Genomic DNA, 14940 nt, shown 5'->3' with positions numbered 1-14940 from the left:
TGGCAATTTCATACAGTTTAACCTGACATTAAATCTATCTCAAGGCATCTTCTCAGTTCACGAGGTCAATTCCATTTACAAAGCTCATTTTCTGCCAAGCATGGATATAACACATAACTCTAGCCCTGGCCACACCTAATTGAACCAGACACAGAGTGTCTCTCCTGAGAATTTGGTATTGGGATCAAAAAGATGTTGGTCTCAGGATGAGGATGGAATCACGAAGATGTAAACTTGGGAGTTCTGGGGTGGTCACGGGTAGGGGAGGTAAGTCAAGCTTATCTGCCTAGTGAGAACACAGAGCAGGAGAGAGAAGACAGTCTAGAGTCCCTGAGAAGGAGGCTGCCTGGCTCCAGAGGGCTTTTCACTCCCTGATTCCAGGCCCTCATAGCACCAAGGTGCTCAGTGAGTTACCCTGAGCCTGAAGAATGAATTCCTTTTCCATGCTGTAGACAGTTGCATATGTTTTTCTGATCCCTGCAACTGAAAGAACTTCAGGATGAGACTGAAAATAGAAAAACACTCGAGTTGATTGGATTCAGAGTATTTCCATATACCTGCTGGACGTTTTGCCCCTTCGTGACATATTCGTTCCCAACCTTCACCCTTGGACAGCATAGGCCTTTCAGCATTTCTGCGGAATTCAGACCCATCAGGTACCCAGCCTTATCAGCCACTGAAGGAAAAGAAGAATTGGTGTCACACAGATAGCAGCTGCTAAAACATCCAGTCGGGCCTTGGGTCCTCCCAGAAGTATTGTTTATGATCCTTTTGGATGTTTTTATATTTTCCTACAAGCCCCAGGCCTGCACTCATCTCATGGAGTTTTGACCCCATAATCCAGGGTCCTGGGTTTTCAAGAACTTTCATTTTGCTTTCTATAATAGATAGTCTTTAGTAATAGGTCAGTTTTGACAAACTTGAAATTTAAATTTCATTAGAAAACATATAGCTACTTAATACTGTTGGAATCTGATAATACAACAACATGGTATATAAGTAAAGGAAGCATCATCTGGATAATTAATTTAAGTTGAACACATTCCTGATTTCTACAAGTGTTAATCATCAGTTGTGTCTGACTCTTTACAGCCCCATAGACTGTAGCCCATCAGGCTCCTCTGTCCATGGAATTCTTCGGGCAAGAATACTGGAGTGGGTTGCCATTCTCTTCTCCAGGTGATCTTCCCAACCCAGGTATCGAACCCGGGCCTCCTGCATTGCAGGCAGATTCTTCACTGTCTGAGCCACTAGGGAAGCTCAAGGTGCCATGCAGATACTTGAGAGAGAAGTACAAAACCTTGCCTGCAAGTATTTGGAGATGGTCAAGTTCAGTTGAATACTGGCAATTTCACAAAGTTCACTAGTTTGGTGGACTTTGGAATGGGCCTGGCCGCTTGCCTTGAGCTCATTGAGAAGTAGAGGCATGCTGCTTCCCAAGCTCCTCCTTGCTTGGGGCTGGTTGGGGAGTCACATTAATAAAAACTCAGGGCAGTGTTAAGGACTTACTAAAAGACCAACTGCGTGTTTTACTCTTTGCTCAAATTATCCCTTCTCCTTTTGCTCATTTACATGGATCCTACCATTATTCTTCAGTTAAAGCTTGGGATGATACATTATTTTTTTCACCCCTGACATGCTGTGTTGAGACAGGCACCAAGTCCTGCTTGTTTTACCTTCAAAATGGTTCACGTGTCTCGTTTCCAAGAGATGTGGAATAGTTTGACGGCAAAGAGCCTGGGTTCAAATTCGGGCTTTGCTCCTTTGTGTGCCCATGCTCAGTTGTGTCCGACTCTGAGACCCATGAACTGTAGCCCTCCAGGCTCCTCTGTCCATCGAATTTTCCGGGCAAGAATATTGGAGTGGGTTGCCATTTCCTTCTCCAGGGGATCTTCCCGACCCAGGGATCGAACCTGCTTCTCTTTTGCCTCATTAGCAGATGGATTCTTTTACCACTGCACCACCTGGGAATCCCTCTTTATGCCTCAGTCTTTTCATTTGTCAAGCGGGGGACAGTGACAGTAACCACATGGACAACCCAAATTCAGTCTGTACAGTTTTCCAAGAGCAGCTCTTGAGATGAATACCACGTTTATCTCCAATGACCTAGTCCACATGTGAACCAGGTGGAGAGTTGAACCTCACCCCCTTCCCATGTGTGATACCTTCCGTGCCATCCGGCTCTGCCTGCTCCTCCCGCTGCTTCTGCTTGAACTTCATGTTCCCGTAGTGCATCACGGCGCCCGTCAGCTTGTAGATCCCGACCTTCTCCTCTGAGCTGAAGCCCAGGATGTCAATGGCATTCTGGGAATTAGAGAGAAGGACAGCTGTCACAGAAGACCTCAGGGATCCTAATTCAGCTCTTTCCTGGCATTTTGTAGAGCACAAGAGATGGCATTACCCCAATAAGTGGATGACAGGTGGCGTATGGTAAGTTAGGGGTTAAAAACCATTTCTTTCATTGAACGTGTTTGTGTGTGTGGGTGGAGATTATGGGAAGAAAATGTGAATTATCTGTTTGCTTCCATCCACTGAGCACTGATTTGAGTCCTGTTCCAGTGTGCATAGATTTGGGGCTGTTTTCTGGATGAGGCCATTGGGAATGATTGTGTGACTCTGGGAGGAGGCAGGCTCATGGACGCTATCCAAGAGCTTGTGAGCTTGGCGTTGCCATCTAGGAATTCAACTGTTGTTCAGAATAGCAATGACATGGCATCATAGAATATTAGAACTGGAAGGGAGGATACAATTTTTCAAATGCAAAAGAAGCTAGGGAGGGCACTAGGCACCGATAAATGGAATATTTCCTGTGGTATCAGTAAGCAAAAGATATCATAGCCATCAGAGATTGCAGCCCTCTTCATGACCCAGATAATCATGATGGTGTGATCACTCACCTAGAGGCAGACATCCTGACATGCGAAATCAAGTGGGCATTAGGAAGCATCACTATGAACAAAGCTAGTGGAGGTGATAGAATTCTAGTTGAGCTATTTCAAATCCTAAAAGATGATGCTGTGAAAGTACTGCACCCAATATGTCAGCAAATTTGGAAAACTCAGCAGTGGCTGAGAACAGGACTGGAAAAGGTCAGTTTTCATTCAAATCCCTAAGAAAGGCAATGCCAAAGAATGCTCAAACGACCACACAATTACACTCATCTCACATGCTAGTAAAGTAATGCTCAAAATTCTCCAAGCCAGGCTTCAACAGTGCATGAACTGTGAACTTCCAGATGTTCAAGTTGGTTTTAGAAAAGGCAGAGGAAGCAGAGATCAAATTGCTAATATCCATTGGATCATCGAAAAAGCGAGAGAGTTCCAGAAAACATCTATTCTGCTTTATTGACTATGCCAAAGCCTTTGACTGTGTGGATCACAACAAACTGGAAAATTCTTCAAGAGATGGATATACCAAACCACCTGACCTATCTCCTGAGAAAACTGTATGCAGGTCAGGAAGCAACAGTTAGAACTGGACATGGAACAACAGACTGGTTCCAAATTGGGAAGGGATTACGTCAAGGCTGTACATCGTCACCTTGCTTATTTAACTTATTTGCAGAGAACATCATGAGAAACACTGGGCTGGGTGAAGCACAAGCTGGAATCAAGATTACTGGGAGAAGTATCAACAACCTCAGATATGCAGATGACATCACCCTTATGGCAGAAGGTGAAGAACTAAAGAGCCTCTTAATAAAAATGAAAGAGGAGAGTGAAAAAGTTGGCTCAACATTCAGAAAACTAAGATCATGGCATCTGGTCCCATCACTTCATGGCAAATAGAGAGGAAACAATGGAAACAGTGTCAGACTTTATTTTTTGGGGCTCCAAAATCACTGCAGGTGGTGACTGCAGCCATGAAATTAAAAGACACTTGCCCCTTCAAAGAAAAGTTATGACCAACCTAGACTATAGCTTGTTAAAAAGCAGAGACATTACTTTGCCAACAAAGGTTCATCTAGTCAAAGCTATGGTTTTTCCAGTAGTCATGTTTGGATGTGAGAGTTGGACTACAAAGAAAGCTGAGTGCTGAAGAATTGATGCTTCTGAACTGTGGTGTTGGAGAAGACTCTTGAGAGTCCTTTGGACTACAGGGGATCCAACCAGTTAGTCCTAAAGGAGATCAGTTCTGAATGTTCATTGGAACAACTGATGTTGAAGCTGAAGCTCCAATATTGGCCACCTGACTCATTTGAAAAGACCCTGATGCTGGGAAAAATTGAAGGCAAGAGAAGAAGGGGTCGACAGAGGATGAGATAGCTGGATGGCATCACCGACTCAATAGACATGAGTTTGAGTAAGCTCTGGGAGTTGGTGACAGAGAGGGAGGCCTGGCATGCTGCAGTCCATGGGGTTGCAAAGAGAAGGACACGACTGAGCGACTGAACTGAACTGAACTGAACCAGGTGAAGAACTGAGATTCTAAGAGAGTTTGCAGCAATGTGCAGGGATGGATTTGAAACAGGGCTGGATGTGTCTGGGGAGCTGATGGTACAGACCAGGTAGGTCTGTGTCAGTAGGATGGTATTGCAGAGGGAGGTGCTCCGGGGTGGCACCCCCTTGTGAGGAGGGAGAGTCTGCATCAGAAACTGAGGGAGGGGAGAGTCTGCGGCCCTGGAATCTGTGTCCCACCCCAGCTGGCGCATGTCTGTGCCCTAGGAGTGGGTGGCTACAGATAAAGAGAGAAGGAACTTTTGCTAAAAGCTAAAAGGATGCCGGTGAAAGCATTACTGGAGAATGTAGTCTCTTGGAGACACCTGTCCCCCTCTGTTCTGACCATAGGTAAACCACTGCCCTGAAGACTCTCCTTGGGAGGGGGGAGAAACAGCAGCCCCTGACAGCTAGGGTCGCCTGTGGGACCCAAGATATTACTTTGGGAATTTTTAGAATTCCTTAGGAGGGCCTTGGCTTCTCTGGTGGCTCAGACGGTAAAGAATCCACCTGCAACGCAGAAGCCCCAGGTTTGATCCCTGGGTCAGGAAGATCACCTGAAAAAGGGAATGGCCACCCACTCCAGTATTCTTGCCTGGAAAATCATATGGATAGAGGAGCCTGGCGGGCTACAGTTCATGGGATCACAAAGAGGACAAGACTGAGTGACCAACACCAACAGGAGGGACTTTTGGGAGGTGGCGGGGTGCCGAGAGGCCTTGCGTCAGTCACTAACCTTCCTCCCCAAGTGGTAAAGGCTGGAGAAACCTGGGGAGGAAACCTGGTTAAAAATATACGATAGCCAGACTGACATTAACTGAAGTTTATTTGATCATGAGCATTTTCTCCTTGCCTTAAAACAATCAGCATCACCTGGAAATAGCAGAAAATGAAGGCCAGGGAGCTGGGCCCTGGACAGGGCCCCTGGGGGTATTAGATGAGACCCTTCTCCAAAAGCTCTTACAGCTTCTGAGAGGGTGGAGCCACCCAGGGGTAGAGATGAACTGCACTGAGATATATTTTAGTTAAAAATGTAAGTTCAGGGCTAGGCAGATCTGGGTTCAGACAGTTGTTTACAAACTGTCTTCAGGCAAATTGTGAGTTTTTTCCCCAAGACTCAGCTTCTATCTTTATGAAATGGGGGCAACAGTGGGGCCAATCCTAGAGATTTTGTTGATGCTTAAAGGAGATGATGCAGGCAAAGCTCTTTTTTCAGTTCCTAGCACATGTAAGTGCTCAATGCACTTAGTTATAATTGACTCTGAAGATGCTCCCCAGGGCTAAAGGCCAGAGGCCAGAGGTGCTTCCTGTGAGCCTGAGGGCAGGTAGACGGGGGAATGGGGCAGCTACTGCAGAGTGGGGCTTAATTTTCCTGCTTTAGACTTTTCTGTGTTTTCTAGATTTTCTTAAAGAACCATGTAGATGGTCTTGTATTCTGAAGACTTTGACCAATATCTTATCCATTATCCTTGCAAATGTTATACCTTGAAAGGCTGCAGAATGGAACTGAAGGCCTGTTTTGGAGAACTTTCTGTTATTCCCATTTCTGGAGTTTTCTGGAGTGGGGGCGGGGTGCCATCTGTACAAATTCTCCAAGATCTTGGGTCTAATCACTGAACATCTTTCTGTCCCAGCTTCTTTGGGAGATCATGGATGCCTCCCAGTGCATAAATTCAACAATTCCTCATTTAAAGTAAATAAACACACAGAATACTTACATCAGTGGCCAACAGCTCCTCACTGTCATCAATACTGGCCACGGTGACCTCTCCCTGGCTCACGAAGGGGAAGTCAAAGGGGTTGGTTGAAATGAGAAGCAGGTCTGTGGAGCAGGAAGATCCCTTTAGCATCTTATGCAAAATTGACTCTGGGATTTTTCCAATGAGACTGGTTTGGAAGATGAGAATGGTAACCAAGGAAACTTACCAATGAGTTCTGGCTTCTTGTTGGACATGATTTGGTAAAAAATATGATAGCTTCTCTCACTGGATAATTGAAATGTCACCCTGGATTTTTCTAAGAGATCTAAGGTAACAAAAAGCAATGTGATTTTTATGTTCCCCAGGAGATGACCTTGGGGCCAAATTCAAGGTGTGTGTTTGGACTCACAGGTTTCAATGTCTGCTGACGCCAGCTTTCCTGTGGCTCCAAAGTGAATCCGAATGAACTTCCCCTGTCCAACGACAGATTGACGAACACCATGGTTATTCTGGGCTTCCCTGTGGCTCAGACAGTAAAGAATCTGTCTGCAATGCGGGAGACCTGGGCTCGATCCTTGGGTCGGGAAGATCCCTTGTAGAAGGGAAGGGCTACCCACTCCAGTATTCTTGCCTGGAGAATTCCATGGACAGAGGAGCCTGATAGGCTACAGTCCAAGGGGTCGCAAAGAGAATGGCTGAGCGACTGACATGTGGCTATTCTATTTGCATGGTACTGTCGCGGCCTCTGTTAGGTGTGACTATGGAGGGTGGGGCATGTAGGGTCAACAAGAGTGACGCCAGAAGCCTGAGGACTTCCTTCTCTCCATTTGCTTGGCATCCGGTCCCCACACCAGCTCAGCCAAGTCTCAGATAGCTCTGCCCAAAGCCCACGGCTCTGTCCCTTTAGCTCTGAGGATGCCTGTGAGCTCCCTCTCAACTCTCACTTGGGACCACCTCTCACCTGACTGTCTCCTTGGTCTCTGTCTTGCTCAAACTCTCCATAGCATCTTTGCACTGATAACCTGGTTGGACTAACTGACTTCTTTTTTGCCTCTGGGTGCTACTTCTGAGATTTCTTGCCTCATATCCCCTTACTGTTTACTACAGGCAAACCTAGCTCTCAGGAGGAGCTGGCTCCCTAAAGACCCACTCATCACCTGGGTTCACTCAGTTTGCGGTAGTCAGCAGTGAAATTACATATAGTATATATATGTGTGTGTGTGTATATATGTATGTGTATGTGTGTGTATATTCCCTCCTTACACTGTTCATTTAATTTGTGTCTACCATTCTGTGAGCAGATTCGAGGGCAAAAATACTGTCTTGCTTGTTCACCCACAGACTCTGGAATCTACTGTACTCAGTGATATTCTCAGTATTTTCTGAATGAAGCCTAAAGCAGAGCTAATGAAGGATCAGCCAAGGTTTATGTGAATTATGTGTTGGGTTCTCAGGAGTTTTAGTCCCTTAATGGAAGTGCTTCTGGGCACTTGCTCTACTGGCCAGTGAAATTAGGTAGAAGACTGTATATTTGTTTATTTGCCAATGTCAGAGGTAAATGCCTCTTTGGTTGAGCTAATCCTAAGTGAAATGTTGAAGGATGGGACATAGCTTTCAACTTAAACTTTTTCCCAATTTTTGAGCTCTGCTGCCTTCACCAGGTTTTTCCTCCTCTTGACTCAGAGGAGGTCAGTTCTGCTAACTAACTTCACACTAAGGTTTTCATGGCTAGTAAGTCAGTGGATGTTGCTCAACAGACTTCTGCATTTTAAAATGATTCCACTCCAAAAGACCAATTTTTGCATAAAGAAATTGCTCTGTACTTGTGGAATTTGAATCATTGTGACTTCAGGATGCTCTTGTGCATGTATTTGTGTGCTAAGTAGCTTCAGCTGTGTCTGACTGTTTGTGACCCCCATGGACTGTAGCCTGCCTGCTCCTCTGTTCATGGGATTCTCCAGGAAAGCACACTGGAGTGGGTCGCTCTGCCTTCCTCCAGGGGATCTTGCCAACCCAGGGATCGAACCCACTTCTCTTGTGTCTTCTGCATTGTCAGGTGGATTCTTTACCACTAGTGCCACCTGGGAAGCCCCGGTAGGTGAGACCAGGAATATCCTAGTTTGTGTGGCCATTTTTTCACATCCAGCACTGGAGGAGAGGGTTTGGTTTCTGGGGGCTGTTGACAGTTGGAATGAGTCTTACAAATCTCGAGGAGTTGTCATTCCTCACAGTCTTGGCATTTCCAAAAGCCTCCAGGAGGGGATTGGCCTGGATGATCTGATCTTCCAGGGTGCCCTAAAAATAGGAGAAGAGGAAAAGGGAGGACTTTGGACATCTTCTGAAGTAATTTCTTGGTGACTCAAAAGTATGCTTGCTCTGGGAAGATATTAAGACATCTCTGGGAGAGATGTCACACAGTCCAGGCTGGTGGCCGGTGCAGAATGTGGAAGTACCCAGAAGCCCATCTCTACTCTACTGAAGGAAGCTTCAAGGTCTCATCCTAGAGGGGGTCTTAGCATAGCATCACAGTGACTTCTGGCCCACACCAGATTCCTGTTTGGAGTACTATCCACTCCATCTTGATTTCCCAGACTGCCTTTTTTCTCTGACAACATTTCATTATAAAATACAGATTTTTAGAGTATGTATCTGTGTTACTGCTTGCACCAGGACCCATTTATATAGATATCTGGGTTCAGAAGTAGAATTTAGACTGTGAGCAACAAAAGTGACCCATATGATAGAAACAGTGGTTCTCGAAAATATTTTTAAGTTGCATAAAATATTTCATGAGAATTATTACTAAAAAATCCTCTTATGGAAAACAGAGTTTTCACTCTCCCCCTTCCATACATGATTGCTTATCTTTCTGGCTCTCTGGAAACTATTGTCCAGCCCTGTGGTTCTCAAAGTGTGGTCCCTAGACCAGCAGTATGAAGAGTGGGAACGTGAGAGAAATGCAACCTGTTAGGACTGTGAAGGTGAGATAGGAATTTCAAGCAGAAATTCTGGACTGGGAGCCTAGCAATTCTTTGACAACCTCTGGCCTAAACCACTCCTGCTCCAGAGGAGGATGTGGAGATGGTCAAGGTCACTGGGCTGTTGCTGATGGGGCCTGTGCTAGAGCCTGAGTCCACGAGGTGGAGCCATTTCTTGTCTTGTCCCCTAAGTACTCCCAGGCAAGACCTCTTACTGTGCATCTCTGCTGAGCACAGAGCCCTGCAAACACCTAGTGCTCACCCAAGATTGCAGTTGTACTGATTGCAGAAGCCTCCCAGGCACAGGAGGCTGCTCACCTGCATCTTGCCTGGCTGCTGCTCCTTCCTCTTGTCCCCAGTGACTGCAATTGTTGCAAAGTACTGGATGACACGCTTGGTGTTCACCGTCTTCCCAGCCCCAGATTCTCCACTGTTGATTTAAAAGGGAGATATGCAGACATAGGGAACAGACCCATGGGTGGAAAGAGGCCCAACAGGAGAGGGGAGATGAAAGATGGATGCACTGGAAGCTTTGGATTAGAAGACGCAAGCTATTATATGTAGATTGGATAAGCAACTGGGTCCTACTGTGTAGCACAGGGGACCATATTCAATATGTGATGAACCATGATGGAAAAGAATATGAAAATATATTGTATATACACAACTGCATGTATAAGAATTGTATATATAAGAATATATACACATATATTGTATATATTCTTATTGTATATATAAGAATATATACACATATATACCTGAATCACATTGATGTACAGGAGAAGTTAACACAACATTGTAAATCAACTATACTCGAATAAAATATATTTTTTAAAAAAATAAGTGAGATAAAGGAGAGTGGAAGGGATGGATGGCCCTCTTCCAAGTCATCCTAGAGCAGACATGGGTTACTCACGTGATGAGGATGGACTGGTTGTCTCGATCTAGAAATACAGAGGGAAGCAGAACAGAATCAATGACCAACCAATAGGCAGGATGTACAAATAAGGCAACACTGGGTGGGGGTGGGTAGAGCCCCTGAGTTCCAGTTCTGAGTTTGCCATAACTAGCGGTGTGATGATTTGGGTATATCTAATCTTTAGGGCTTCCCCAGTGGCTCAGCAGTAAAGAATCCACCTGCCAAGCAGGAGATGTGGGTTTGATCCTTGGGTTGACAACCCACTCCAGTATTCTTGTCAGGGAAATCCCATGGACAGAGGAGCCTGGTGGGCTACAGTCCATGGGGTTGCAAAAAGTCAGACATGTCTGAGCGACTAAACATACAGAATCTTCTTTGAGACAATTTGTGCAGATTTCCCAAACATAAGATGTGTAATGTGGGCAGCATGGGATGTGAACAGTGAGCCCCGTGATGTGAAAGTTCTTCACGTTCACAGATCTTTATCTCCTCGCTAGCACTTTCTTATCTCCCTTTTTAACAACAATAGCAACAGCAAAAATACAAGTCTCAGACCCAGAACTTGTAAGAAGCCATAGCTTTTATTAATAATTAGATTTATGGATGCTTATTTGTTGTCACTGCATTTTTCTTTTACCTTTCCCTTTTACTTGTGGAAAGTGACAATGGTTTTCCATTTATAATAGGTTGAATTGCAAAATTCACAGGTTGAGGTCCTAACCCTTAATACCTCAAAATGTGACCTTATTTGGAAATGGGGTCATTGCAGATGTCTTTAAAGATGCAATCATACTGGAGTAGGTGAGAAACCTCTGTAATGAGAAGCCTGAGCACCACAACTAGAGAATGACCCCTGCTCGCAGCAACTAGGGAAAGCCAGTGTGCAGCAATGAAGACCCAGCACAGGCAAAAATAAATACATAATAAAAAAGAAATTACCAGTCAGCATGAACTGATAGGCGTTGTCAGAGATGGAGAAGATGTGGGGCGGGGCTTCCTGGCGCTTTTTGCCCCTGTAGGCCGCCACCACCTCGGGGTTGTACACGGGCAGCCACTTGTAGGGGTTGACGGTGACACAGAAAAGGCCTGAGTAAGTCTGCACCATAAAAAAAAGGAATATAATTGTTTCATGAGGACACTAATACTGGTTTTCAGAATGTTAACCGCCTGCATGAACAGGGGCCATGAGAACAAACTCACGTAGATCATCCAGGCTGCATAACGTTCTTTGAGGTTGTACAGCACAGCAGGCTCGTGCAGGTGGGTCATCATGGCCATGTCCTCGATCTTGTCAAACTTGGGAGGGTTCATGGGGAACACCTGTTCACTGTTGAGAGTGAGTGTCTGGATATTGAGAGGAAAGGCAGGTGATGAGTGGGAGAGCTGATGCTCAGTATCCATGCTACCAGTGTGGAGAAAATGGTGAGGTATTGTGGTGCGATGACCCCATTACCATGGATAACATCATGGATCATGTCTGTGCCCAGAGATGGTCTATAAATACCTGTTCTTGTTGAATCTAAGTCTGGTCAAACTGTGTAACCAGCTCTGGTCTGATGCCCCCAAGTCAGTGTACCATTCTGCGCCAGGAGTGGGTTACACCTATGCAAAGCTGTAGAGCCCTGCAACCTCAGGGTCGCCAGGGGGTACTCAGGATGGCCAAGGCCAGAGCAGCTTGTCTCTGTGTACCCCGTTTGCTGTGAATGCTACAGTGAGATCAAGCTTGGAATACTGGAAAGAACTCTTCCAGCATATTTTGTGCATCTCCACCTCAGTATCTCTATTCACATGGGTCCCTTTGTCTGGAATATCTACATTGAAATTATGTCTAGCTACCTTCAAAGCTCTTCTTGCTGCTGCTGCTGCTGCTAACTCACTTCAGTCTGACTCTCTGCGACACCATAGATGGCAGCCCACCAGGCTCCCCCATGCCTGGGATTCTCCAGGCAAGAACAGTGGAGTGGGTTGCCGTTTCCTTCTCCAATGCATGAAAGTGAAAAGTGAAAGTGAAGTTGTTCAGTTGTGTCTGACTCAGCGACCCCATGGACTGCAGCCTACCAGGCTCCTCCGTCCATGGGATTTTCCAGGCAAGCGTATTGGAGTGGGGTGCCATTGCCTTCTCCATCAAAGCTCTTCTTAGGTGCTACCTTATCCATGACCTGTCTGCTTTCCCCTGTCTTTTCAAGGCTTCCAGAGTTCCTTGCACCTCTGCTCTAATAGTTCAAACATTTGGACTCGGAGTATGGTCCATGGCCAAGCAGTATTTTGAGACTAATGCCTAACTTTCCCGTCTCTGTTTCTCCCTCCTTTTAAGCATATAGCTGGCACTCCATTACTCAGAAGAGGTAGAAACTAGTGCGTAAAAGGGAAACAACCAGTAAGCCTTTCTAGTCTTTGCCATAAGCCTATATCCTTAGAAAGCTTTGAGGGTTTTACCGACAAAAGGAGATTTGCTGGTAAAGGCCACATCTCTAGAGGAAATGAGGCCCTTCTGCCCCACTGCCCTACACCAAAGAGAGAGACACCCAAAGTAGCACAAGGGAGATGGAAAAGTCTGTGAGTCTTGAAGATTCAGGGCTTGCTTCTTAGCAGATCCTTTAGGGGGACAGTGAGACCCAGTATGGTATTACTGAAAATGTGGCACAACTCTCGGAAGTGGACCCCAGTAGTAGCTCAAGAAAATTTATTTCTGGCCCTATTTAAAGAGACTAACATCAGAGGCTAAGTCAAACAACAACAATGATAACAACAATAATAGTAATTTGTGAACTGTGATTCGTACCCATCATGTACTCTTGATACCTATCCTAGATGATAAACTTTGGGGAAATGGTTACTGAGATTTTCTCATCTTTGCAAAGTGATGGACGCTGTGACCTAGATGTGGTAGGTGTCCAGTAAGTACTGAACTGAATAGTGAAAGTGTTAGTCACTCAGTCATGTCTGACTCTGTGTAACCCCATGGACACATGTGCTTGCCAGGCTCTTCTTTATGGAATTCTCCAGGCAAGAATACTGAGTGGGTAGCCATTCCCTTCTCCAGGGGATCTTCTCAGTCCAGGGATTGAACCTGGGTCTCCTGTACTGCAGGCAGATTCTTTACCCTCTGAGCCACCCTGACGGTGCTCTGTAATTCTCTGTAGTAAACCAGGCGTTGCCTCTGGAGCTCCTTAAGTCACACTGAAGCCTAGAGAGTTCTGTGTGGAATATTCACCCATCCAGCAGCAGTCTTCATCCATCTCTCCCTTCAATAGTCCAACCTCTTTCACCACCACCTTCCCCATTCCCCAGAGCAAACATCACAAAAACTCTCAAAGCTCCAGTCCTTGGAGAAAGAAAGAGACAGGAGCAAAGGTGCGTGCCAAGGCAGTTTTCACCTGTGATGTCACCATAAAGTAGATCAATGGAAGTCTTGTTCTGTTATCAGGTTGCTATGGATCAGCATGCAATTTCTAATATTCTACTCCAGAGGATAAAGGAGGATGCCCACGTTAGCAAGAACGTCTGAGATCAACACTTACCCGGTCATCGAGAGTCTTGACTGTGACTTTGTCGTTTTCCCTGCCCTGGATCATACCCTTCACGTACAATTCCTTATCATCCACTGCAAAGCAGGCTTTCTTGGAGTCAAATGGGCGGTTCTGAGCCTCGATTCTTTCCTTCTCTGATTTCCGCAGGTAGGGAGCTGCTTCTCCAAAAATGGCCATCTCCGCATCAGAACTCATGGCTGCAGGGGCTGGGGAGACCAGGGCTGCTGAGGTGGGGGCGAAAGGGCTCTTGACTCTGAGGGGCCCAGCCTATTATCTCCATTCAAACAGGGGCCAGATTCAAATGCTCCTGGGATTAACCCAGTTCCTGCGGAATCTAGGCCCAGGTTTAGGGGCCTAGAGCAGGCAAGTGGGGGTAAGCTAAAGGGGATATTTTACTCCAAGAAAAAATTTTGAGGGGTTGCTTTCAACTCTGAGTGGTGATTTTGGAGCAGCTCTAAGTCCAGCTCCAGGTGTGGAAGTCTGAACCAATTAGAGGAATCTAAGCTGAGCCCAATAAAAGAGAACTCAGAAAATGCTTCCTTAATTCCTCATCATATTTGAGCCTCATGATCTCTGTGTCATTCCCAAATCTTAAAGGTGTCTGAGAAGAATGACTGGAATGTTGATAATTCCTGGCGAAAATTATCACAATTATGTAATTTGGAAAAGGAAAGAGTATTTTAATTGTCCTTTCAAATGATTGTGGATATTCTTTTTAGATACTGTACTAAAACTTACACATGATAGTTTCTGTGGTAGTTTCTTAAAGGCTAGTTGCAGCATAGAATCTGAAACCACATCAACAAACAGTTGATACCTGTTACCTTATAATCTGTTAGTCTGTGTTGAACTTTGAATGAAACTTTTACCTATGTATAAACATCATACATTGATCATTTGAGAAATCTTGTCCACTGAATTCTACAACACTTCCAAATATCAACATATTTCATTACACAATATAAAAAAATCACAATCATTAGTATCAGCACTGATCTTATTAGGAAATTCAGATATTAGGACATTGTCAAGCTAATAGTGGTAGACACAAGTCTTCCAAAATTTTAATTTTTGCTTGAAAGTTCAGTTCTATCATTAGTAACAAATACTGTCTCTTGTTTTCCTTGAAAGGATAAGCACACTTCATTGTTCTTTGAGAAAATGTCTACCAAATATCCCAGTCTGGGAAACCATAGTTTGTCCACTAGTCATTCTTTCCAGTAAAAATGATGCCTCATGAATCAAGTGGCCGGTTCATCTTGCAACTGAGACAACTGCACATGTGCTTTTCCTCAAGACAACCCTCAGAGTCCAGTGTGCAGCTGGAGAGCTTTTCATGCGGACTTCCCGTTCCATTACATAGAATATTATAAAGAC

At 45.1% G+C, this 14940-nt stretch overlaps 1 protein-coding gene across 2 annotated transcripts in view; it reads right to left on the bottom strand.

Moving 5' to 3' along the window:
- LOC122445082 (myosin-13) overlaps positions 1-13758 on the bottom strand; it is a 45294-nt gene extending 31536 nt beyond the window's left edge. For both annotated transcript variants that reach the window (XM_043474080.1, XM_043474078.1), the window contains exons 1-11: positions 13555-13758; positions 11234-11377; positions 10973-11129; positions 10031-10058; positions 9433-9544; positions 8339-8431; positions 6546-6609; positions 6363-6461; positions 6155-6258; positions 2166-2304; positions 558-676 (exon numbers count right to left, since the gene is read on the bottom strand). In XM_043474080.1, coding sequence (XP_043330015.1) covers positions 558-676; positions 2166-2304; positions 6155-6258; positions 6363-6461; positions 6546-6609; positions 8339-8431; positions 9433-9544; positions 10031-10058; positions 10973-11129; positions 11234-11377; positions 13555-13758 — 1263 coding nt within the window. The remainder of the gene's footprint in view (positions 1-557; positions 677-2165; positions 2305-6154; positions 6259-6362; positions 6462-6545; positions 6610-8338; positions 8432-9432; positions 9545-10030; positions 10059-10972; positions 11130-11233; positions 11378-13554) is intronic.
- Between the last annotated feature and the right edge of the window lie 1182 nt (positions 13759-14940).

The sequence above is a fragment of the Cervus canadensis genome, chromosome 1 (genome assembly GCF_019320065.1).
Source record: "Cervus canadensis isolate Bull #8, Minnesota chromosome 1, ASM1932006v1, whole genome shotgun sequence".
Taxonomy (NCBI): Eukaryota; Metazoa; Chordata; class Mammalia; order Artiodactyla; family Cervidae; genus Cervus; species Cervus canadensis.
This window is presented reverse-complemented; position numbering and strand designations above follow the sequence as displayed.